Source organism: Pogoniulus pusillus, chromosome 36 (genome assembly GCF_015220805.1).
Source record: "Pogoniulus pusillus isolate bPogPus1 chromosome 36, bPogPus1.pri, whole genome shotgun sequence".
Classification (NCBI taxonomy): Eukaryota; Metazoa; Chordata; class Aves; order Piciformes; family Lybiidae; genus Pogoniulus; species Pogoniulus pusillus.
Genome location: NC_087299.1, coordinates 6,690,067 through 6,715,183, shown reverse-complemented (window position 1 = coordinate 6,715,183; position 25,117 = coordinate 6,690,067). Strand labels below are relative to the sequence as shown.

Sequence of the window (25,117 nt, the reverse complement as noted above, 5' to 3'; positions counted from 1 at the left end):
AGAACAAAGAGGAGAGACAAGGATGTCAGGTTGATCAGATCACCAGCTCAGGAGGGAAAAGAAAGAGAATAAAAGATTCCTGCTCTGGCTTTCAAAGGCATTAGGGTACTTATGGCTCTCATCAGAGCCACTGGCAGAAAGCACCGCAGAGGAACCGCATCTCTGAAACCATTTAGATACTAAACACTTCAGAAAGCAGCAACATTAGCAAGTGAGAATTGATTTTAACACGAAACTCTAAGCAATTCAAGGAATTCTAAGTCCTCATCAGCTCAGGTCAATTAGTTTCTCGCCCATATTCTGTGTAGCAGGTGATGTGTGTAATGTTTCTCCCCAGGCTGCTCACAGCCTGGAAGAAGGGAGGGAATGTTCATCCTCTGGCACCAGCAGGAAGCTGAAGAAGATATAAATGCCTTGACCAAGGTCACACAAAGCACCTGAGGTCCAGGCCAGCTCATTCAGCACACAGAACATCCTCACTCTCAGCTGGTTTCTAAGGATCCTCCCCCTCTACTCCACACTGCTGAGACCCCCACCTGGAGTACTGCATCCAGTTCTGGAGCCCCTGAGACAAGAGGGATGTGGATGTGCTGGCTGTCCCTGGAGCTGTTCAAGGCAGGACTGGATGTGGCACTTGGTGCCATGGTCTGGCCTTGAGCTCTGTGGTAAAGGGTTGGACTTGATGATCTGTGAGGTCTCTTCCAACCTTGGTGATACTGTGGTACTGTGAGAAGGGCTACGAGGATGAGCTGCTCTTCTGTGAGGAGAGACTGAGGGAGTTGGGGCTGTGCAGTCTGGAGAGGAGAAGGCTCCCAGGTGAGCTTATTGTGGCCCTGTAGTATCTTAAGGAGGCTACAAGAAAGCTGAGGAGGGACTTTTTAGGCTGTCAGGGAGTGACAGGACTGGGGGGAAAGGAACAAAGCTGGGGAGATTCAGACTGGATGTCAGGAAGAAGTTCTTTAGCATGAGGGTGGTGAGAGCCTGGCAGGGGCTGCCCAGGGAGGTGGTGGAAGCCTCATCCCTAGAGGTGTTTAAGGCCAGGCTGGATGAGGCTTTGGACAGCCTGCTCTAGTGTGAGGTCTCCCTGCCCATGGCAGGGGGTTTGGAGCTGGCTGGTCCTTGTGGTCTCTTCCAACCCTGACTGATTCTATGATGGCTGCACTCAATGGCTGCAACCTGTAGGAGGAATCTAAAGATGCTGCTTTATTGTGGTTGCAGGACAGGAGGTCTGGAACATGCTACCTGGGATTGTTCTCACAGAAGCAACTTAACTGTGAGCAAAGCATTCTTGGCCCAGGCAGTTTGACCAAAGCTTGGTATGCTGCCAGCCCTGAGGCAGCCAGGAGCCCCTGGTGCCCATCTCACTGTGCTGCCATTCCCTTTGTCACCTCACCAGAGCTGCCCATCTCACTGTGATGCCATTCCCTTTGTCACCTCACCAGAGCTGCCCATCTCACTGTGCTGCCATTCCCTTTGTCACCTCACCAGAGCTGCCCATCTCACTGTGATGCCATTCCCTTTGTCACTTCACCAGAGCTGCCCATCTCACTGTGCTGCCATTCCCTTTGTCACCTCACCAGAGCTGCCCATCTCACTGTGGTGCTATTCCCTCCTCCACCTCACCGAAATGCTGCTCTGCTCACTCAGGCAGAAAGTGCAAGGCTCAGCACATGAGCGTGGTGCAAGCAGTGCACAAACGCAGCCTGGGGCGAGGGCATGCAGAGGGAGCATCCTGCCCTGCCATTCTGCCCTGTGTCCCTGCCCATCACTGCGAGAAGGGGAACTCAGCTCGTTCAGGGAGCCAAAATAATCCTTCCAAAATTGGGAGTCCTTCAACTCAGCTACCACACTGCAGTCCCCAGGGCTTGGGCTGTCTTTCAGCAGCTGTAAATGTAGTTAAAAAAACCCCAAACAGATGATTATTTCCCCTCCTCCCCAGTAGAAAGAAGCCAGAGAAAAGGAGCCAGGATGAAATGCTCTCAGTGTTCCCCTGAGACAAGCAAAGCAGAGCACTCTGCTCAGGCTGCAGTTGCTATGAGGAGGAAATGTTCCTCTAGTGAAGCCTTCCCAGGATCTGCAGTGCTGGATAATGCCCAAGAGACAGAACTGTACTTCCCTTTTCCCCAGGTTTGAATCCAAAAAGGCAGGCAGCTGGAGGTCCAGCTCTGCTCAGGAAGCACAGCCCAGCGGTGCTAAGGGCTGCTGGAACTCAGCCCTCATTCTGCAGCCCAGAATTCAATTACCACTTCACTGCCAATGCTCCAAAGTGAAACCATTCCCAACCCTACCACATTTGCATTGCTCTGACGAAAAGCAAACCCCAACATCAAGATATGCTTCAGGTAGGGCATGTGATAAGCCATAAAACGCTCTTATAAACCACCACCTTCACCACCACCCCTCTCCAAGCCTCTCACAGGGACTGGAGCGCATTGTATTAGCCTAAGGGGCATGCTGCAATGAATAGAGCCATTTTCACACCAAGAGACCCAGAAAAGAACACAGCTGAACGGCACAGCTCCTGTGTGATAACCTGCACAAAGCCCTGCATTGAAACTGGCTCTAGGTGAAGGCTGTAATCTGATCCAGAGCCCCACAGAATAAATAGGAACTGAATGGGCAGGGAGGAATGTGGCTCAACACCGCTGCCTGCCTCCTCCCTCCCTGCTGGCACCAGCTTGGGCTCTCCCAGGCACCTCTGCTAAGCAAAGGCATCAATTCTCCTCCCAGGGAGTGCAGGGCAAGGAAGCTGCTGAAGGAGGTCTGGAGAACAGGTTTGGGTGAGGAGTGGCTGAAGGTACTGAGGTTGTTCAGCTTGGAGAAAAGAAGGCTGAGGGCAGACCTCAGCTTTCTACTCCCTCAAAAGAGGTTGAAGTCTCAGAATCACAGAAACATCCAAGCTGGCAAAGCTCCTAAGGAGCACCAAGTCCAACTTAGAACCCTGCTCTACAAGAGTCACCTGAAACCACAGCCCTAAGCACCACATCCAAACCACCCTGAAACACAGCCAGGCTGGGGGACTCCACCACCTCCCTGGGCAGCTCATTCCAGTCCCTGACCACTCTCTTCATGAAAAGCTTTTTCCTAGTGTCCAATCTAAATCTCCCCAGCCTCAGCTTGAGGCCATTCCCCCTTCTTCTGTCTCCAATTCCCTGTGAGCAGAGCCCAGCAGCAGCCTCTCCACAATGTCCTTCAGGCAGTTGTAGACAGCAATGAGGTCTGCCCTCAGCCTCCTCTTCCTCAAACTAAAAGTCAGGCAGGAGTTGGTCTCTTCTCCCATCTGATAAGTGATAGGATGAGAAGAAATGGCCTCAGGTTGCACCAGGGGAGGTTTAGGTTGGGTTTAGGAAGAATTTCTTTGCTGCAAAGAGTGATCAGGCACTGGAACAGGCTGCCCAAGGTGGTGATGGAGTCCCCATCCCTGGAGGTGTTCAGAAATCGTGGCACACTGGGACACAGCTTAATGGGAATGCTGGTGTTGGGCTGGCAGTTGGACTCCATGATCTTAGAGGTCTTTTCTTAAGTGATTGTCTTCTTAATGACTCTCTGATTCTAGGGAACATTGTTTAACAGGCAGTAGATGGTCAGCACATAAACCCAGCCCTCTCCCTTACCTTCAGGATCTTGTGCTGAGAACTGAGCGCCCCGTATCTGTTCATGGAGTCTTGCTGGGAAGAGAAGAGATCCAACAGTGCCATTAGATCCCAGAAATTCCCAGGGCAGGGAGAAACACACATGGGCACCTGCCCAGCCAGAGCACCACCAGCCCCTTCCCTCTGAAACACACATGGGCACCTGCCCAGCCAGAGCACCACCAGCCCCTTCCCTCTGAAACACACATGGGCACCTGCCCAGCCAGGGCACCACCAGCCCCTTCCCTCTGAAACACACATGGGCACCTGCCCAGCCAGGGCACCACCAGCCCCTTCCCTCTGAAACACACATGGGCACCTGCCCAGCCAGGGCACCACCAGCCCCTTCCCTCTGAAACACACATGGGCACCTGCCCAGCCAGGGCACCACCAGCACCTTCCCTCTGAAACACACATGGGCACCTGCCCAGCCAGGGCACCACCAGCCCCTTCCCTCTGAAACACACATGGGCACCTGCCCAGCCAGGGCACCACCAGCCCCTTCCCTCTGAAACACACATGGGCACCTGCCCAGCCAGGGCACCACCAGCCCCTTCCCTCTGAAACACACATGGGCACCTGCCCAGCCAGGGCACCACCAGCACCTTCCCTCTGAAACACACATGGGCACCTGCCCAGCCAGGGCACCACCAGCACCTTCCCACTGCCCCTTCCCACACAGAGGCCCGGGTGGAGCCTGAGAACAAGCCCACCAGGGTGACCAGCAGAGCATGGAGCCTGAGCAGGGCTGGACAATGACCCTTGCAAAGCAACCCAGCCACCAGCTAATTAACTGCACTCTCTTGACTGGCATTCAGAGTGGTTTCCCCCAGTCTTCAGCTGTTATCTAGGACAGGCCCAGTGCTGGAAGAGCTTTGCACAGTGAAACCCACACCACCAGCCCCCCCTCCCCAAAGCAGGCTGAGCTCTGTGCAGCAGCTGAGGGGGAGGCAGGCAGCAGTGGAGCTCAGGCTTTCGCCTACGTGCAAAAATTGCACCATTTAACACAAAATTGATCACTCCAGCAACTGAGCAAGCCTAGAGCCAACTGCTGTAACCAGGGAGAGCCACCAAACTGAGCTCCACTGGCACAAAGCAGCATGGAAGGGGCTCTTTGTGCCTTGCTAAGGGTCACATCCTTCCCTTGTCCCCAAGGTGCTTTGCACCAGCATCTCAGCAGAGCAGCTATGAAAGCCACCAGCCAGCTGTGCTCACAGGCCAAGTCCCCACAGCACCTGAGAGGGGACAGAGAATCACAGAATGCTTTGGAAGGGACCTTTAAAGGTCATCTAGTCCAACATCCCTGCCCTGAGCCTAGAGCCATGCTCATGACCGTGGTGGTGCTGGAAAAACCTTTACCATTGCTACACAGAGACAGAGAGGAATAAACCATACCTACCTTCTCCTTGTTGAGAGCTTCCTGAGCTTCTAACTTATACACTAAAAAATCTAGAAGTGGAAGAAGAGAAGACAATGTCATGAGCTGGAATTCCACCAGGATCTGGTTTGTATTTTGATGGGCAGAGGGAGGGAGGGAGGAGATTAGCCTCATGCTAAGGAAAAGGCTGCAACTCAACAAGCTGGAATGCAGTTGCTGCTAGGAGCCTCCACTCAATGCCCTCAGAGAGGTGGTCACATTGGCCATCAGAGCTGTCCATCTATCTAGACTGCCCTAAATGTCCTTCCTTTCCCATTCCACAGGCAAGTGCATTGGGCACTTCCCATTCCAGCAGGCAGCGTTTTGATGTCACTGGAGCTGTGTAAGGGTTTGGGGCTCTCTGAAACCACTTCAGAAAAGAGAAATCAAAGCTTCTGTGAGACCAGAAGGAACTCATCTGCTGACTCATCTCTGCTACCACCTTAAAATGGGAAGGTCCCATGACAGGATAATGTTTATCAGGATGCTTTAATTCCTGGGCCAGTCCCCATTAAAGAAAGAAGAGGCAGGACTGCAGCTTCTCCTTCATCCATGCAGCCACACAGCTACAGCAAACCTGGATGCTGCAGGTCAGCATTCCCAGAAACACAGAGTGCATGGAGGAGTATGGATGAGTGATGTCACCCACCAGACCACTTTGGAAGAGAGAAAGCCAAGCTATTAAGTTGCCAACAGCAATCAAGGTGCAGAGAGATCTGGCGTCCAAGCAGACTGCTCTGCTGAGAGCTCTTGTACCCATCAGCTAGTCTGTGAGCTTTCCACTTCTCACTCTGCTTCGTGGTCTTAAAATATCCTGCATGCTTTTGTGTATCAGCTTGAAAGGGTCTGACAGCCTGCATTATCCAGGCACTGTGCAGTGCCTTGGTGCTGATATCGTTAACCACTTCCAGAGCCTCAGCATCTGCAGAGCACTTCCATAAGGAATGTTACAGGATCACAAGAACAACAAACCCAAACAAACATGCTCTGCAGCCAGGTTTGGCTGGCACTTGAAGTGCCCCAACACTCTGGCATGGGAACTCTTACCCACAGATTAGACTGAGGACAGAGGTAGGAACAGGAGAGAACAGAACCCACCTCCCAGCAGCTTCTGCCCATGGGCAACGGGCAAGGCAGAGAACTAGTCCCAAAGCAAGCAGGAGTCTCACTTGGGGGAGTGTTGAGTAACATCCACATGTGGCCCTGAAGGCAGAAGATGCTTTGGGTACATCACATCCCCAGAGGAGAGCTGGAGGGGAGCTGCTCATCACCATGCCACCTATGCAAGACTCTCACCTTCCTTTGTCTTCTTGTGCTCCCCTCGCTCCTTCTGCAGGGACCGCTCCAGGCGGGATCGGTGCTCGTACACCACTGGGGGAGCAGAAAGAGGCAGAGCATCAGATCAGCCCTGACGTTTCTTCCCACCTGAAAGAGGCTTCTCACAGGTCATGCAGCCAGGTGAACATGTGGCCCTCAGCTCCTGCTGTGTGCTGGGCCAGCAGGTGCCCCAACAGGCTTGGGCAAAAGAGCCTTTCCTGGCTGGGAGGTGCTGCTTCACTCTGGGTTGAGTGGCTCCCATATGAAGCCCAGCCCAAGCAAAGCAACTGTCCTGCAGCACAAGCAGATCCCTGCTGGCCCAGCCAGGGCCAGCTACAAGCTCTTTGTGCTTCTGTGTCAGCTGTGAACAGATAAGGTCTGGTCCAGGGTGGTGACAGACGGACTGGAGACAAAGGGCAGTCCTGATGCAACACAGCTGCCTGTCACCCTGTGAGCATTCACACTCAGATGCCTTGGCATCTAAGCTCTGAAGCCCAAGATCTGGTTTGAGTGGCCAGTGACTAAGCCATGTATTTGTGAGCCAAGTCCACAACCAGGCTCAAGAGAGCCAGAGCCTTCCAGGTCATCTGCTCTGTAAAGGCATCAGCAGCACACAGGAGAGACCTTTTCTGCCCTTACACAGCCCAACCATTATCTGGCCCTTAGGGCACTCAGCAAAAGTGAGCCAAGCATCTCCCTCTCTCAGTACAAAAGAGCATCTGTACTCTGCACAGAACATCTGTACTCTGCACAGGAGCCCAGAAGGGAGAGGGCTGAGGCTGCTTCAGGGCTGAAGCTGCCTCAGGGCTGAGGCTACTTCGTACAGCAGGCACATGACAAATGAGAGTGCCAGAGAAGCCTCCTGATGGATGGGGATTTTAATCCACTCTGATGCCTGAATGCTAAGCAAGAGCTTTCCCCGAGTCACAGCTTCGTTCAGCTGTGGCTCACTGTTGCATGTTTCTCTTCTGCTGGATCACAACAAATCCAACTCAGTTGGCTTCAGCATGACCCTCACTGGTTGGTGCTTTCCTTCCCACCTGAAAATGCCTTTTCTGCACAGAGAAAAGAACTTCCACATGGTTGCACTCCATGATTTTTAAGACAAGCTCATGCCATTGGCTAGGTCCAAGCTGTTTTGGCTGGAAAAGACCCCTAAGGCCATCAAAAGTCCAACTATCAACCCACCACCACCAAGGTCACTAAACCATGTCCCAGACTGCCACCTCCACATGTTTATTTGGTTTACCAGCCAAGTGCCTGAATGAATCAGGGGGAAAAGAAGTGACCAATGAAGCCAGGCATGGGTTTGCCAGTTGCAGGACCACTGCTTCCTAAGCCTTCTGGGGCACTACCAGGTATGCAAGAGCCTAGCTGGAGTTGGCTCATGAATTCCCATTGCCACCAGCCACTACCTACTTCTTTCTGCTCCACTCCCTACTTACCAAAGCTATCCCAAAGGAGAAGATGCTTCCCCTAGGCTGGGCCACTTTGTTAATAGATCCCCTCTGAAGTGAGGAAACAACCAAAGCAGGAGAGCAGAGGGATTTGTTTTCAAACTGGAAGGACTTTTTTTCCCCCTGCTGAGCACACTGGTAAGCAGCAAGCCCATCACTACAGCTGGCCAAGTGTCTACTTCACCACAGCTTTATTTTTAGAAACACTTTTCCTCACAGACTACTCAGATGTCACCCTGAGGGCTTCCCCAACCCAACTAAGCACACAAGAGACCGTGGGTGTAAAAAGCCCTGCTCAATGAAATTGTCATCCTCAAAACATCAGCCACTTCCCCAAGGACTTGTGAGCTCTGAGCACTCCTGGCTGCCACAAACATCTCAATTCCTGGCAGCCTCATCCAGCAGAGCACCTGAAGACAAGTCTCTGATGTGATGGGAACCTCACACCCACAACAGAAGTCGTGGCTGCTGGGGCTGGGAGGGAGCTTTGCCATGCTCTTTCACAGCCCCTAAGCTTCCAACCTGTGTTTGCCTCCTTGGCTCTAGGCTTGGAGGAGTTCCCCACGTTGGACTTTCTCCTACAGGCATTCTTCATTTTCTACCAACCTGAGTCTACTGAAAGAAAACAGGGTTAGAAACTCGGCCCACAAGGGCAGGCTACCCTCCTCTCTAGGTCCCTGCAGCTGAAGAAGCCAGGGCTCAGTTGTGCTGCACCACCCAGCACAGCAAAGCACCCAGGGCACCAACACCCACAGCCTCCCCCGGTAAAGCCAAGCACACAGCTCAGGCTCAGGCAAGTAAAGAACTCTTTTTATATAGCAGAGGTCTGCTTAATGAGCCCAAGCTGCCAGGTGCTATTGATCTCACACAGCAAACTGAACACTAAAGCACAAGAGAAGTGTCTGCAGCAAGAGGCTTGTGCCCATAACCCACAGCCACCAACCCTAACGTGAGCACCACGAAGAGTCTTCGGCAACAGCTCCGTGTCACAGGCTGTTTGCCCAGGAATCTGGGGCACCAAACCTGGCCCTCCTGACCCAGTGGCATCCTGGCCTGCATCAGGAATGGTGTGGCCAGCAGGAGCAGGGAGGTCATTCTGCCCCTGTACTCTGCACTGGTTAGACCACACCTTGAGTGCTGTGTTCAGTTCTGGGCCCCCCAGTTTAGGAGGGACATTGAGATGCTTGAGCGTGTCCAGAGAAGGGCAACGAGGCTGGGGAGAGGCCTTGAGCACAGCCCTACGAGGAGAGGCTGAGGGAGCTGGGATTGGTTAGCCTGGAGAAGAGGAGGCTCAGGGGAGACCTTATTGCTGTCTGCAACTACCTGAGGGGAGGTTGTGGCCAGGGGGAGGTTGCTCTCTTCTCTCAGGTGGCCAGCACCAGAACAAGAGGACACAGCCTCAGGCTGTGCCAGGGGAGATTTAGGCTGGAGGTGAGGAGAAAGTTCTTCCCTGAGAGAGTCATTGGACACTGGAATGGGCTGCCCGGGGAGGTGGTGGAGTCGTCGTCCCTGGGGCTGTTCAAGGCAGGACTGGACGTGGCACTTGGTGCCATGGTCTAGCCTTGAGCTCTGTGCTAAAGGGTTGGACTTGATGAGCTGTGAGGTCTCTTCCAACCCTGATGATACTGTGAAAATAGGCTGAAGTAACCTCCAGTGACTAGGAAAGGATAAAAAGAGCCACCAAGCTGCCCTCTCTCCTGCCATTCCTCCAGAGCCCAGATAAGGTGGCTTCAGCTTCACACGAAGCAGTAAGTGGTACATAAAGCTGTCTCTCTCCTGAGCTTTGAGGGGGTAATACAGTAACAGCTCAGCAGCCCAAAATGGCACTGTACAACTTCAGAGGACAGGAAGCCAGGAAGTCTTTAACAATCTGCAATTATAAGAGAGAATGGAGGGTGGTCAGTGTCTAAATCCAGGCTGGAATGCAGCCAGCGTTCAGCACTAAAGCACCGTCACCTGCTGCCAAATGAGCTAAAAATGCAGAGCTTGAAGTGCTGAAACAACGAAAGTCTTTTGCAGTGCCTGGTCTCTGGGAAAGCAGAACAGGTCAGGGCTTTCACACCTCAAAGGAGCACAGAAAACAGGGTGCTTGTGTGGAGGGCTTGCCTCATGCACCTCAGAGTACTAAGGAAAACATCTGCCAGGGGGAGTTTAAGGGGGTCTATAAAGGCAGAGTGATTGCAGGCTTGGGCAGGAGGAGAGTAACACCTGGGACTGTTGGTACTACTACCTGAAGGGACATTGTAGGCAGGTGGGGGTTGGTCTCTTCTCCCAGAAAACCAGCAACAGGACATGAGGACACAGCCTCAAGTTGTGCTGGGGGAAGTCTAGGCTGGATGTTAGGAGGAAGTTCTGCACAGAGAGAGTGATTGGCATTGGAATGGGCTACCCAGGGAGGTGGTGGAGTCACCATCCCTGGAGGTGTTCAAGAAAAGCCTGGATGAGGCACTTAGTGCCATGGTCTGGTTGACTGGACAGGGCTGGGTGCTAGGTTGGACTGGCTGAGCTTGGAGGTCTCTTCCAACCTGGTTGATTCTATGAGTAAGGGGTTTCATCTGACCCCTGCTGGGAAAGCCATGAGCCTGTGCTTGCTCCCTGCTTTCATGGAGAAGGCAGCAGAGGATTCAGATTTGCTGCTCTGGTTCTGCTCAATCTACTCACAGTGCACAGAGCTCCAGGCCACCTCCACACCAGCAGCAGACGCTGTGGGAAAAGTCATCTTACTGCCGATGGCTCCCAGCTCCGGGCAGCAATCAGCACACAGGTCAGCACTAAGCACCCTGCTCCTTCCCCCCTCAGAGATAATCGCCCAGAAAAAGCTTTCTCCTCCGTTGCTCTCCTTGTTGAATCCTCAGACACTGTCTCCTTCCAGTCACATCACAGCTCATCACCCATGGCACCAGTCAGGCTCAAGAACCATACAGAGCAAGGCGTGAAGGGAGCAGAATCAAAGGTGGACTCATCACACCTCCCCCTCTGATCCACAGAGATGGCAAAGGAGAGGCAGAATGGGTGAAGGACACCCAGGAGTGAGGGCAGGAGTGCTGTGCTCTGAGGCTCAGCCACTGTGCAGTGGCAGCCTGCTGGCAGAGAGAAAATTCCTCCATCCCAGCCGCCGCTTTGATGTGCCAGGTGACAGCTCCAGAGCCGCAGCCCCACGCTGGAGATGCCTCTGCACTTGCAGACTTCCACCAGCATGGCTCCTACCTGCCAATCCCTAGGCTGCTGCCACCAGCCACATCCAAAAAGCAGCTTTGCCTTTGTTGAAACTCTTGGACAAGGAAGTGTCTTCTCCAAATAAAAAGGGTCTCCATGGCAACAACCGTGTTTAGGAACGGGAGGGTTGACAGAGGGTTCAAAACCCCAGCACCAGGCTGTGGCTCTGCCATTCTGATGTATTTGGGCCTGCCTGGGTTGTTTGCTTGAGCCTGCTGCTCCCAAAAGTGGGGTTCCCTGAGGCTACCACTGTCATCTTATTCTCTGAAGAAACAGCCCCTCTCTCCAAGAGAAGCAAGAGATGCTGACACACCAGAGAGGAATGTGGGCTAACTTCTGCCCTGCTGATCTTCCCGGGATGAGAGTGGAAATGGCTGGGGCTGTGTAACACATTAGCAGCTGGAGCTGTTTGGTTGCCTTGAGATAAGAGTAAGAAGAAGTAGAGAGGTGGTCGCAGCGAAGCTGTGCACACACAGACACACACTAGATCGATTCACAAGATTGAGTGGGGTTTTGAAGCAAGTTTCCTTGAGAGACAAACAAAACACCACCACCAACCCTCTGCTTTCCCAGTTTACAAGCAGAAATGCACAGCCCTGAGAGCAAGCAGCCTGTGTGCAGTGTTCCATTTGCATCAAGGCTGCACACAAAACCACCGGGTAAAGCTTTAACCCCCCCAAAGGCACACATGTGTTGAGTCACCAGAGACCTGCAGAACCCCCCCAGTGGCACAAGCTAGAGAGGCAATGTCACTGGGTAAGGCAGCAGAGGTCAGAACGGGTACCTCACATTTGATAGCAGCCTGAGGAAGGGCTGGATTTAAGCACCACAAACTAAACCCACTTGGCAGAAGGAAAAGTGTTAAACGAATCTCTTGACCTTGAGTCACTCAAGAACCTCAAGCAAACGACATCTTGTCCGTGTCAGAGTCACTCTGTGGGCACTCCAGAACCAGCCCCTCCCTCCAGCATCACACTGCTGGCTACCAAAGAACCCATCCCCACCAAACCTCTTTAAAGGGAGCTCAGCAAATCCTCTCCCGTGCTGGTTTCAGGCTAATTGGTATATTCTAATGAGAGAAATGAGATCATTGTGTGTAAAAGAATAACAATGATCAAGTCTACATCATTCATCAGTTGGCTGAAAGGGATAAAAAGTCAAAGTGTAAACAATTTGGGCCTCTTTTGCCTGCTCCTGAGCATTGGATCTATTCACTGCTCTCTCTAGTCCCCTCTACTGACCCCAGCTAATGAAGTAAAGCTTTGCTGGTTGTTTTGGTTTCTGTCTGGGAAGGAAGAGAAAGAGAAAGGGAGGCTTTGAGCCCCTTCTGGGCAGTTTCTTTGACCGAGTTTGGATTTTTCTATCATTTCTAATTTGTACATCAATGTAAATAGCTGTAAATATATTGTATATATCTGCTGGTACCTTCAGCTTCCTTTCAAGCTGTCTGAGCTGGTCTGGTACATTTTAATAGTGGGGGGCAGGAGGTAGTTCCTTAACCCACTACATCTCCAGAGACTCCAAATCTAGTGCCAGGTGCTGGGCATGCAGCTTTGGCAGAGGCAGCAAGGCCAGAAGCACAGAGCAGGCAAAGAAGACAAGAGCTGAGCACTGGACTAACATGTGTCCTCAGCCTTCCCTACTGAGCTCTCCACGGGCTAAATGTCATGCTCCCACAGCCTGACATTTGTGTAAGGAGGACAAACGAGGGGGGGAAGGGGAGGGGGAACACACACATTATTCTTGCCTTCCGCTCTGCTGGCAGGCAGCTCTCGCCAGAGGAACCAAGCGCCGGTCAGTGGGGGTCAGAAAAGTCAGAGCTTCCTCCTCCTCCTCCTCCTCCTCCTCCCTGTTCTGCATGGAGCTCGGTGCTGCAGCACCTCTCAGCCCCAAATAAGACTTTTCTAGGCAATCTCTTGAGAAGGAGATGGGTTTGTTCTCTTGCCAAGGCAGTGGGCAATGTGGCAACAAACTTTGCCAAAGGACCCTTTGCTTCTCTCTTCACTTTCCAGATGCTCCGGCGAGTTGCAGAGTGGAACCACACCTCAGAGCCTGCCCAGCCAGCCTCTGAGCCCTGCCTGCACCTTCACTGCCTCGCATTTCGAGTGACACAGGACTGCTCTTTATAGCCAGAGGGAACTACAGGGGGAAGAAGTGGAACAGACACGGCACAGCTGAACTCACCAATCCAGCACACCGTGCTGCTGTGAGCAGCAGCTCAGACTGAAGGCTGCTGAATTCCAGACAGCAAAAGGAGAAGGAAATAGTTGACAACATAGAATGATGGAATGCTTAGGGTTGGAAGGCACCTTTACAAGTCACCTAGTCCAACCCCTCTGCAGTGAGCAGGGACATAGGATCAGAATTATTTCAGTTGGAAAAGATCTCTAAAGTCATGGAGACCACAAACCCAGCACCACCGTGGCCATTAAACCACGTTCCCAAGTCCACACATTTCTTGAATACCTTCAGGGATGGCAACTCCACCACCTCCCTGGGCAGCTTATCCCAATCCCTGACCACTCTTCCTAGTAAAGAATTTTTTCCCCAATATCCAAGCTAAACCTCCCCTGGCACAGTTTCAGGCCATTCCCTCTCATCCTACCCATTTCACTCAGTCTTTACTTTTAAGCCCATCCAACCTGACCTGAAACATTTCCAGGGATGGGGCATCTATCACCTCTCTGGGCAGAGCTCTTCGAAGCCCAAGAGCTCACCCTAGCTCCACAGAGCTACCCCACTTCTCGCTGGGCTGGGCAGCCAAACCACCAGCAGATAAGGTCGGGAGAGAGGGAAGCTGTGTGCAGGCAGAGAGCAGGTCACTCACCTTGGAGCTGGGCAGACAGAGCTTCCTGCTGCTGTTTGTATTTCTGGGCCAGGGCTTCAGCGTTCCTCACCTTCTGCTGCAAGTGGTTGTAGAGGAAAACTCCCGAGCCCAAACACGCCACAGTCACCAGGCAGAAGCCGGTCTGCAGGAGCCCCTTCTGCCTCCTGGAGCACATCCCAGTGCCCATGATGGGGCCGAAGCGAAAGGCTGGAGCGCTGCCTCTCCCTCCTCCCTAAAGCATCGGAGGCTTTCTGCACCCCCAGCCCCTTTCCCCCGGCAAATCCGCGGATCCCTCTAGGCGACGCGATCGGAGTCTCGCCTTGGCTTTTTTTTCCAGCCTTCGGAGAAGCGGAAAACGCTCCGGCAGCGGTTTTATTCCTGCTCGCCCATGGCAGGGGAGCGCAGCTCGGCGGCGGCGGCCGGGAGCGGCGGGAGCGGAGCCGGCAGCAGCATCCTCCAGCTGCCAAAGGCACCGGGGGACCGGCCCGGGAGGAGGGCAACCGGCGGCGGGGAGACAGCAGCAGGAGGAGGAAAACTTTTGCTTCCCATGTGCTGCAGTGGAGGGAGGGAGGGGGTGGGAAGGGGGTACGGCCGCCTTTGGCTCTTCCCACCTCCCCCTTTGGAGGACCGACCGGAAAAAATAACCCGGTTGGACGAGCAGCCCTTGTGCCCCCTCCCCGCGGCTTCCCCCGCCGGCAGCCCGAGAGGAAACGGCGGCACTGGGAGCCGGGAAAGCGGCCAGGAAACCGGCGGCGGCATCCGGGCTGCAGCGGCGGCGAGTCCGCCCTTCGCGGCGGGAGGGGCGGCGGCGGCGGCGGGCAGGGCAGGGCAGGGCCGGGCAGGGCACGGTGCTGACAGCGCCCTGGAGCCTACCCCGGAGAGCAGGAGGCTCCGCCGAGAGTGGCTGCCGCCTGCCCCCGGCAAGCCCGCATGGCCCCGGGGTTGCGGGGGAGTCTGACCCCGCGGGGCGCTGGGGCCAAGCAGGGAGGGGGCACCACTGTTTGTGCCAAGCGGATCTGAGCCACCAACCTCCCACAGAGTTTGTTTTCTCGTTTCTGAACCAGCGAAGAAAGCCGCAGGCTCCTGCTGGGAGTGGGGAACAGACCGAGCCACACCTGCGCACGTCGAGGCTCGGAATCATGGGATGGTTTGAGTGGGAAGGGACCTTTAAAGCCGCTCTGGTCCACCCCCCTGCGCTAAGCAGCGACATCTTCACCTGCAGCAAGTTGCTCCGAACTCCAACCAACGTGACCTCGCGGAATGGTCCCAGGGATGGGGCATCTACCACCCGTCTGGGCAACTTCTCACCACCCTTGGCATAAAATTGTTCTCTGAGTGTCCTTCTTTTAGTTTCAAATCATCACCTCTTGTCCTGTCACAACAGGCCCTGCTGGAAAGTCTGTCCCCATCTCTCTTATTGGCCCCTTTAAGTACTGAAGGGCCACAAGAACCTTCTCTTACAATCATAGAATCGACCAGGTGGGAAGGGACCTCTAAGACCATCCAGTCCAACCTATCACCCAGCCCTCTCCAATCAACCAGACCATGGCACTCTTCTCCAGAAGAGAGTGGTAATTAACCAGGAGGACATTTTCAGAGGACTGCTTTAAAGCCTGAAGGTTTCCAAGAGCAGTGGGAAGATGAGAGCTGATGAAGGTGTGAGGGCAGTGCTAAGAGAGGGCTGGGTGATAGGATGGACTGGATGATCTTAGAGGTCTCTTCCAACCTGGTCAGTGCTAAGAGAGGGATGGGCTTCTCCAAGGTCAGCCTCTGCTGAGCAGCTGCCTTTGATGTGGGCTGTGTCTTCTGCCAGAACCCATCTTGTTTTCAGCAGATCTGTGAGGCACAGCTGCGATGTTAGCAGACAACAGAGAGGAAGAGGAGAGAACAGCCCTACTTCCCCATCCCTGGAACCACTCCAGGTCTGCTTGTTTGGGGCTTTGAGCAACCTGCTCTGGTTGAAGATGTCTTTGCTCACTGCAGGGAGGTTGGACTAGGTGACCTTTATTTAAAGGTCCCTTCCAACCCAAGCCACTCTACAGTTCTGTACTTCAGGGGACAAATTCCTATTTCCCTATCCCTGGAATCACTCCAGGTCTGCTTGTTTGGGACTTGGAGCAACCTGCTCTAGTTGAAGATGTCTTTGCTCACTGCAAGGTGGTTGGACTAAGTGACCTCTATTTAAAGGTCCCTTGCAACCCAACCCAGTCTATGCTTCTATACTTCAGAGGACAGACAAAGCTCTCTGAAGGCTTGCACACACCCTGAGCTTACATCTACTACTTCAGACCCCGAGGTTTATAATGAATCTTGTCTGCACTAACAGCCTGACTGTCACATTGGCTCATCCCTTATCTGAGCTCACAAGGAGCCTGCTTCCGGAACTCTGCCAAGTTCCACACTTCAGGCATCCAGGGAGTCAGCAACAAGCACACCAATTAATTCCTCAGCAGCAATTCCTCTCTGAGAATCCTGCACAGCTTTAGGAACGTTCATCAAATGAGCTGCACTCTGCTGCTGAGAGGTAGCTGGATGGCATTCCTAGCTCCCTCATCTGCAGAAGGGAAAACTGAGGCACAGCATTCCTGTAAGGCTGTGATTTAGCCAAGGTAACAAAGTTCCTTTACGCTGGGCTGAGGTTTTATTTGCAAGCATTTTAAGTGGATTTAGTGTGTTTGAGCTGTCTGCCAGAACAAGGCTGAGACTCAGCCTGCAGAACTAACAGTCCTGGCTCTGAGCACAGCTTCCAGACAACATTATCTGCTCTCCTTAATGAATTAACTGATTCTTCCAGACTTACTGCTTGGCTCTCTCTTAGAAGCAGAGTAGCGCTGATGTGCTGCTTCACAAAGCCTCTGTCTGCCTTGCATCATTTGCATGTAGGACCAGGGGTACTCGTGTCACTGATTCACACATCTTCAGCTCCACCAGCCAGCCTCAGCGTCCAGCTGATTCTTTACCCAAATGTCCCGAGGGGGTTGTTGGATGCTGCAGCATCTCTCCAGGCTGTTTGTCAGGAGCTGGAATGCCTTTTGCCTGCATTTTGAGGGCTGAGGAGGCAGTCTGTGGGATGAGGGATTTGAGTCTCAGTTTTGCCTCTGTTCAGCACGTATTTCCCCCCCCTCCTGCTTTCATTAATTACTTCCTCATGTGCTGGTTCCTGCCTGACAAACACTGGGAATTTCTGAAGTTTTGACAGAGAGGACTCTGGAAAAGGTCAAACCCCTGACTTGGGGAATGTCTGTCTGAGCAAGGTTTGACTGGCAAGGTTTCTGCAGTCCAGCACTGCTCCTCTATGCCTTAATAAGTTCAGTTGTAGATTTAGCTCTTTATTTCTGCACAGATCTAGGGCCAGATGAGTAATACAGCCCCTGCAAAGAGCCAAAGTGTTTGTTCTTTGCTTGTGCTCTCCCAGTATTTATGTGATGTGGCCTGCTAGTGAAATCCCAATAAACTGAGAGCTGATCCCACTTCCCCTGCAGTCAGTGGTAAAATCCTCCACTGGAGTCCTGTTTTGCCACATAAATATGTGTATTCACATCCCTTTCCCATAAAGATGTGCAAAGAGCAGCAGGGAGGTTGGAGTTCATTACTGTAAGGGACATTTCCCCATACCCAAAGTCTCTGTTCTAAGACCCATGGCACAAAGCTCCACTTCCAGAGAGTTCATTTTCGTTGTGCCTGAGTGAGGAGGCTCAGGGCAGAGCTCATTGCTGGCTACAACTACCTGAAGGGAGGCTGTAGCCAGGTGGGGTTGGGCTCTGCTGCCAGGCAATCAGTAACAGAACGAGGGAACACAGACTCAAGCTGTGCCAGGGGAGGCATAGGCTGGATGTTAGAAGGAAACTGTTGGCAGAGAGAGTGATTGGCATTGGAATGGACTGCCCAGGGAGGTGGTGGAGTGGCTGTGCCCGGAGGTGTTGAAGCCAAGCCTGGCTGGGGCACTGAGTGCCATGGTCTGGTTGATTGGCCAGGGCTGGGTGCTAGGTTGGACTGGATGAGCTTTGAGGTCTCTTCCAACCTGCTTGATTCTATGATTCTATGACTTGAATCTGATATTTATTCTGAATAGATCTTTATGGTTACCTGGCTGGGAACGGGTCAGAAGTTGTCTTTGCTACAGGGAGGTGGTGGAGTTGCAGTCCCTGGAGGTGTTCCAGAGAAGACTGGATGAGGCACTTGGTGACATGATCTGGTTGACTGGCTAGGGCTGGGTGCTAGGTTGGACTGGATGACCTTGGAGGTCTTTTCCAACCTGGCTGGTTCTATGATTCTATGATTTCTGTGCACTAGGTGAGAAGGGGACATCTTGATGGCTTTGCAAAGCTCTCTGAAGCTCTCCTGCCACCAGGCATGAGTGTTTTGAGGAAGATGCAGAGGAGGAGAGAAGCACCCTGAGCTAAACAAATCGACCATAGGTGACAGCTCCCTTCCAACCCAACCCAAAAAGCTTTGTGCCTCAGGGATTATCTGATCAGCTCCTTTTTGCCCGCTCTAATCCAATGGGTGATCACATCTGATGGCAGCTCTGAAACAATAATCTGAGCAAAACAAGCAATTCCCATGGGAAAGCTCTGCCTGTATGTACTTGTAAAGAAAATGCCACTTTTTTTTCCCTCTCCTGGATAGCAGGACCATGAGTATTAACCATCTGTGCAAATATTGCAGTCCTGGAAAGCTCTGTCCTTTTAATCAGAGCTTTGGATTTCATAGCAGGCATTTAATCGGCTGTGGGAGTATTTTCAGCCAGGTTATGTAAATGCTGTCAAGAAACCAAGTGTCTGAGAAAGATGCATGTAAGGAATGTGCTAGCAGGAGACAGAGAGGAGGCTTTGTTGTTTCAGGGCTGCAGTTTCACAACAAAAACAAACCGAGTAAATTAGCAACATCCACAGCCCACTGGAATTGGGCTGAGCAGGATGCTGTAGCCCTGCAACCTTTGTGGCGTCTTGCAGGTGCCTCCCAGAGGGACCCACAACAGGAATTCAGTGTTTAGGGGGCTAGGGTGAGCAGGGGGAGAGCCTGAGGTAGGAGTTTAGTATATCAAAAGTGACATAGAATCATAGAATCAGACAGAGTTGGAAGGGAGCACAAAGAGCAGCCAGTTCCAACCCCCCTGCCATGCCCAGGGACACCCTACCCTAGAGCAGGCTGCACACAGCCTCAGCCAGCCTGGCCTCAAACACCTCCAGCCATGGGGCCTCAGCCACCTCCCTGGGCAACCCATTCCAGCCTCTCACCACTCTCCTGCTCAACAACTTCCTCCTCCCCTCCAGCCTCACTCTCCCCACCTCCAGCTTTGCTCCATTCCCCCCACTCCTGCCACTCCCTGACAGCCTCAAAAGTCCCTCCCCAGCTTTTTTGGAGCCCCCTTCAGATCCTGGAAGGCCACAAGAAGGTCACCTGGGAGCCTCCTCTGCTCCAGCCTGCCCAGCCCCAACTCTTTCAGTCTGTGCTCACAGCAGAGCTGCTGCAGCCCTCTCAGCATCCTCCTGGCCCTACAGGCACTACAAAATAAAGCCTTCTCCACCTGTGCATGTGTGCACATGAATGTAAGCCCTGGAAGCACCTGAGTGCCATGCACCTTCTGGAGGTGTCTGCCCTACCACACACAGGAATTCCTAATTAATTCCTTGCAGGAGCCCAAGCTCCCTAAATGAAACAATTCCTAGGGGCAGCTCTCATATCTCAGTGCCTCCAAGGTTAAGAGGTGGGAAAGCTGAACCATTCCCTCCTTCCCATAACAAGAAGCTACAGCTTCTCATTAAGCTCCATTAGAGGCTGCCCCAGGGAAGCAGTGGGACCATTGTTCAGTAGGCACTGTTGAGCTCACTTTTTTTGTCTCAGACTGGCATGTTGGCTCAGCTGTCTCCCATAAGCTTCCCCAAAGCCTACATGTGTGTGTTGAGTCACCTCCCTGCTGTGCCATGCCTGAAAGTCAGCACAGGAGTTCTCCAGAAATCTTGATGCTCTCACAGCTTTGAGGCATCTTAAATCACAGCTCTGGCAGGGCTTAGGGACAAATGCTGAGCAAACTGTGGGCACAGCCAGAGAATCACAGCGTTGCTTTGGTTGGCAAAGCCCTCTCAGATCATCCAGTCCAACCATCAGTCCAGCACTGCCGTGGCCATTAAACCCTGTCCCCAAGTGCCATGGCCACAGGTTCCTTGAACACCTCCAGGGATGGGGACTCCTCCACCTCCCTGGGCAGCCTGTGCCAATCATAGAATCATAGAATCAACCAGGTTGGAAGAGACCTCCAAGCTCATCCAGTCCAACCTAGCACCCAGCCCTAGCCAGTCAACCAGACCATGGCACTAAGTGCCTCATCCAGGCTTTTCTTGAAGACCCCCAGGGACGGTGCCTCCACCACCTCCCTGGGCAGCCCATTCCAATCGGAAATCACTCTCTCTGTGAAGAACTTCTTCCTAATATAATCCCTAATATCCAGGCTAAACCTCCCTGTGATGGTTTGGGTGTTACCTGCCCTCCCCACACTTAAGAAAATTACCCAGACTAGACTCAGCCCAGCTTGAAATTGAAGAATGAAGCTTTATCTTTACAGCTGGGCACAGGATACAAGCAGAGACAGAATGAGACAAGTTGAAAAGGTCATACAGAAACACAGCAGCCCTCCCAAAAACCTGAGTCCCCAGGAGGGGCTCCCAACCACCCTTCCACCTTCTTCCCACCCCTCTACCTTACCCCAGACTTTGCCTTAGGTTCAAAGTGAGTTTGGAGAGTTGCCCTGCCAGGGGGGGTTAGGAAGCAGAGGGATTAGTCAGGCAGCAAGTTAGAGAGAGGGAAAAGTGCAGCCCAGAGGGCAAACTCCATTATCCATGTTTTATGTTCTTGTTTTCATACATCTCAGCAAGCCTATGAGTGAAGCAGACATCCTCAGTGTTTGCCTACCATCCTATGCCTCTCACCAAAACATCCCACAGCTAGGCTCAAACTAGCAGACTCAGCACTATTTCAGGCCACTTCCTCTTGTCCTATCACTAATTACTCACTTCAGCCTCCTTCCAGGGAGTGCAGTCATAGATAGAATGTTAACTGGGGAGACATAACGAGCATCAACCCTGACTTTTGGGGGTACAAGATGCTAGAGTCAATCTCAGCAGAGAAACTGGATGCTGAAGGAGGTCTGTGCTTGCATCCCCAGCTACTAGATGATGTGTCAACACAGCCAGCAGACTGACAGCAGCAGGAAGCCACTGCTCACCTATGAAGACCCTTGGTAGCTGAGCCAGCTTGTCCTTTGGGTTCCTTTTTTAATCAAGAGCAACGAGAATCAGTTTATAACAGAGAAAGCAAACCAAGTAAAGGCAAAGAGCATCTCTTCTCCACAGAAAATGCCTCACAGTGAGGTTGGAGCCCTGTGACTCCAACACTTGCTTGTTTTCAGTGTCTGCAGCACTCACCCAGCAGCTCCAGAGGCAGGCAGTGCCCTTTTATGTGCACAGACTTTGCTGCCTCTCTGAGGCACAGACTCTCCATCAGAGCCAGGGAACATTCCAGCTCCCACTATAGATATACATATGTGTGTGTATTTTTACCAGAGAGATGCTTCATTGATTCTGAGGTCCACATTTGTTTGCAGAACAGTGTCAAGAGGCTCTCAGCTACCACTCACACTGACTTGCCTGGGAATCCTTCTAAGGTGATTGTTGTCTTCAGCAGCCTCCTTCCAGGTACACACCTCCAGCTGGCCTGGGCTGGATATGTTCAGCAGTAAGAATTCAATAGGGAGAACACCATGGGGCTATAAAAATGGAAATCAGCTCCTATTCTATATTAACCTGTCAGAAACTCTCTCCATGGCCAACAATCAAGCTGACACTGAGCTAATTACAAAGAGACCTCTGAATTGTTATCTGATTGTACTTCCAGCTCTATGTGACAGCCCAGCCCAGAAGTCCTGCAGTTGCTTTGCCTCCCTGCACACATACCAGAGGCCATATCTGCAGCTAAAATCTGCAGAAGTGCCTGTTCCTCTCCTAGATCCTGTGGCTGCAGACACAAACAGCCAATTTGGCATGCAAGCCCTCAGCTCCCCACAAAACTCCACGTCCCAGCCAGCACTGCCTGCAAACTCAACCTCGAGGAGCAATTACAGCCCCAGAGACTCTGTTTCTTACATAACACTCCCTAACAAGCCTCCTGGAAAGTGACTCTCCTGGCCCTGTTTATATGATTTAGACAAGAAAAGAGCCCCTTCAGGGTATCCTCATCCAAGCCCCTCTTCTCCAGATGATGAGAGACTGTTGAGGCTTAGTACTCTGCCTGTTAGTTCTACAGAGCTCTGTCAAACACCCTGAGGAACACAGCACAGCACAATCCTGCTGATACCTGAGCTTTTGATCACTGAAGCTCTGCCACTCAGCTCCCTCTTTCCCTGCTCCTGCTCTTCAGTTACCATTGTCACGTCCTCCTTGCCTCCAGTCCAGCACAAAAGCACACTGCAGTGTCTCCTGCTCCTTGCTGCAGCTTGCTCCCACCAGACTCCCTATCCGTGTTCCAGATAGGGAGGAGGGATGCTTGGGAATGCAACCCACCCAATCCCTACAGCTACCTGAAGGGAGGTAGTTGGAACTGGCTGATCCTGGTGGTCCTTCCCAACCATAGTGATTCACTATGTGATTAGATGTGGTGCTGAGGGATTTGGCTTAGTCACAGACTTGTCAGTGTGAAACTGATGATTTGACTCGAGGAGCTTGAAGGGCTTTGCCAATCTGAGAGATTCTGTGATTCTGTGAGGTTGTAGTCAGGTGGGGTTGGTCTCTGCTGCCAGGCACCCAGGGACAGAACAAGAGGACACAGCCTCAAGCTGTGCCAGAGCAGGTTCAGGCTGGGTGTTAGGAAGAAGCTCTTCACAGCAAGAGTGATTGGCACTGGAATGGGCTGCCCAGGGAGGTGGTGGAGTCACCATCCTTGGAGGTGTTTAAAAGGAGGTTGGATGAGGCACTTGGTGCCATGGGTTAGTTAATTAGGAGGTGTTAGGTGATAGATTGGACTCAGTGATCTCCAACCTGGTTAATTCTGTGAGTCTTTCCCTGGGTACCAGCTGGATGGTCAGGCATGGAGAATGGACTCTTGTGGTAGGGCAAAGAGGGAAGTGGCAAATGGAAAAGGCTGCACAGAGAGATTGTGGAGTCTCCTTCTCTGGAGGTTTTCAAGACCCACCTGGATGTGTTCCTGTGACCTGAGCTAGATTCTGTGGTCCTGCTCTGGCAGAGGCTTGGACTCGACGATTCCTGGAGGACCCTTTCAACCCCTAACATCCTGTGAGCTGTGAAATGTTCTGCGTTCCAATGCCTGCTTCAGCAGCCTGGGAAACTCAGATGGTCCTACAGAATCATAGAGTAATTTTGGTTAGAAAAGCCCTCTAAGATCTTCTGGTCCAATCATCAGCCTAAACCCACCACGGCCACTAAACCCTGTCCCCAAAGTGCCCTATCTACACATTTCTTGAACACCTCCAGGGATGGTGACTCCAGCAGCTGCCTGGGCAGCCTGTTCCAACACCTCACCATCCTTTCAGGACAGACTTTCTTCCTAATATCCAACCTCAATTTCCCCTGGCACAATCCCAGGCTGTTTTCCTTCCTTCTGTCACTGGATATTAGGGAGAAGAAATGTAAGGTGGATCTCCAGGTGTCTTCAGTGGCACTGGGTTTTCATAGCCTGGGTTTTCAGCTGCTGCTTGAGCCAAATGTTTGCAAGGATCTCTAAACCTGGGCTGGCAAGGAGCTCTCAGCCTTTGTGAAGGACTGGAAGGGTGGAGTTGCTTTGTCATAGAATCAGTCAGGGTTGGAAGGGACCACAAGGATCATCTAATTCCAACCCCCCCCCAGCCATGGGCAGGGCCACCTCACACTAGATCAGGTTGCTTTGTGCATGTTTGCCCTTTAAAATTAACACAGCTTTAAGAAAGGATTTGGCAGCATTTCCAGCAGGAGAACTATTTCATGAGGAGATTGTGTATACAGTATACTAAGCACAGCCAGAGAGGCAGAAGGACCTAATTCCCCCTTGGTAGGATGCCAGACATTCATTTGCAGCCACACAGAACTTGACCTCAGGTACATGAGAGAGTTGTTTCAATAATTGCAGCAGCAGGGAAGGGGAGGAGTGGAGGGGGGGGGGGGGGGGGGGGGGGGGGGGGGGTTGGAAAAAGAGAGAGAAAAAAAGAGGATTAGTTTCCTTGTCTGCTCTGTGACTAGGAGCAGATTCCTCACCAGTGTAATCCTGCTGATTTCACTGCAGTCACACTTGGGATCACTTTGGGATTTTGAAGGCTACATTCATGCAGCAGGATGCTGCACGCTCAAGGCTTGCCCAAGCATTAGCATTCTGATGGGGTAGGAAATCATCCCATAATACAGTGCTGAGAACTTGGTAATAATAGAGGAGCAAAGATGCCTGCTGTCACCAGTGCTGGCTAATTATAGCAGCAGAGACAGGCTTCCCTTGCAGAATTCCATGTGCCATATTAATCCAGCACAATAAATAACTCCTATTAAAGAAGGGAGGCTGAGGAGGCATTTCTCATTTGGAAATCCTCTAACCCTAACGTTAGGAAGAGAGGGAATAATTGAATGGCAATTTGCCTGGAAGGCCACAAGAAGGTCCCCTGGGAGCCTCCTCTGCTCCAGCCTGCACAGCCCCAACTCTTTCAGTCTGTGCTCACAGCAGAGCTGCTGCAGCCTCTGAGCATCCTCCTGGCCCTGCTCTGGACACTCTCCAGTGCATCCACATCCTTCTTGTAATGGGGGCTCCAGAACTGGATGCAATATTCCAGGTGGGGTCTCAACAGAGCAGAGCAGAGCAGAGCAGAGAGGGAGAATCACCTCCCTCGACCTGCTGGCCACACTTCTGCTGCTGCAGCCCCAGGCTCTGCTTGGCTTTCTGGGCTGCAAGTGCACGCTGCTGGCTCACACTGAGCTTCTCATCCAGCATTTGCATCTGTTCTATAGTTGTCATAGCAGCTTTGCCACCACTCCTGCCTTGTTTTATATCTCCTGATGTTTAGAACAGCTCCTGAAAGGTGAAAGGCTCAGACCTCAGGAAACAGTTTGGCTGTTACAACCTGAAGGACTCAGACCCTAAACTTCACATTCACTTGGAGTCATCTTTTTATCCTCAGTGAGAAACACAGGTTGAAAATCCAGGATAGTTGTTTCTCAGTGCTAAAAACTGCTGGAAAGGAAATAAAGAGAGGTTCCCCTTGGGTTTAGATTCCACTAGG

General features: G+C 52.3%; 1 protein-coding gene across 3 annotated transcripts in view; it reads right to left on the bottom strand.

Annotated features, from left to right (window-relative positions):
• Positions 1–15,041, bottom strand: part of LOC135190363 (Golgi integral membrane protein 4-like) — a 37,738-nt gene extending 22,697 nt beyond the window's left edge. The window contains exons 1-4 of one of the 3 annotated variants that reach the window (XM_064171693.1): positions 14,896–15,041; positions 6,346–6,420; positions 5,032–5,081; positions 3,615–3,668 (exon numbers count right to left, since the gene is read on the bottom strand). In XM_064171693.1, coding sequence (XP_064027763.1) covers positions 3,615–3,668; positions 5,032–5,081; positions 6,346–6,420; positions 14,896–15,007 — 291 coding nt within the window. In that variant the 5' untranslated portion in view covers positions 15,008–15,041. Of the gene's footprint in view, positions 1–3,614; positions 3,669–5,031; positions 5,082–6,345; positions 6,421–13,866; positions 14,694–14,895 lie in introns of those variants that run through there. The other 2 variants (XM_064171694.1, XM_064171692.1) reach the window with 2 other exon arrangements.
• Between the last annotated feature and the right edge of the window lie 10,076 nt (positions 15,042–25,117).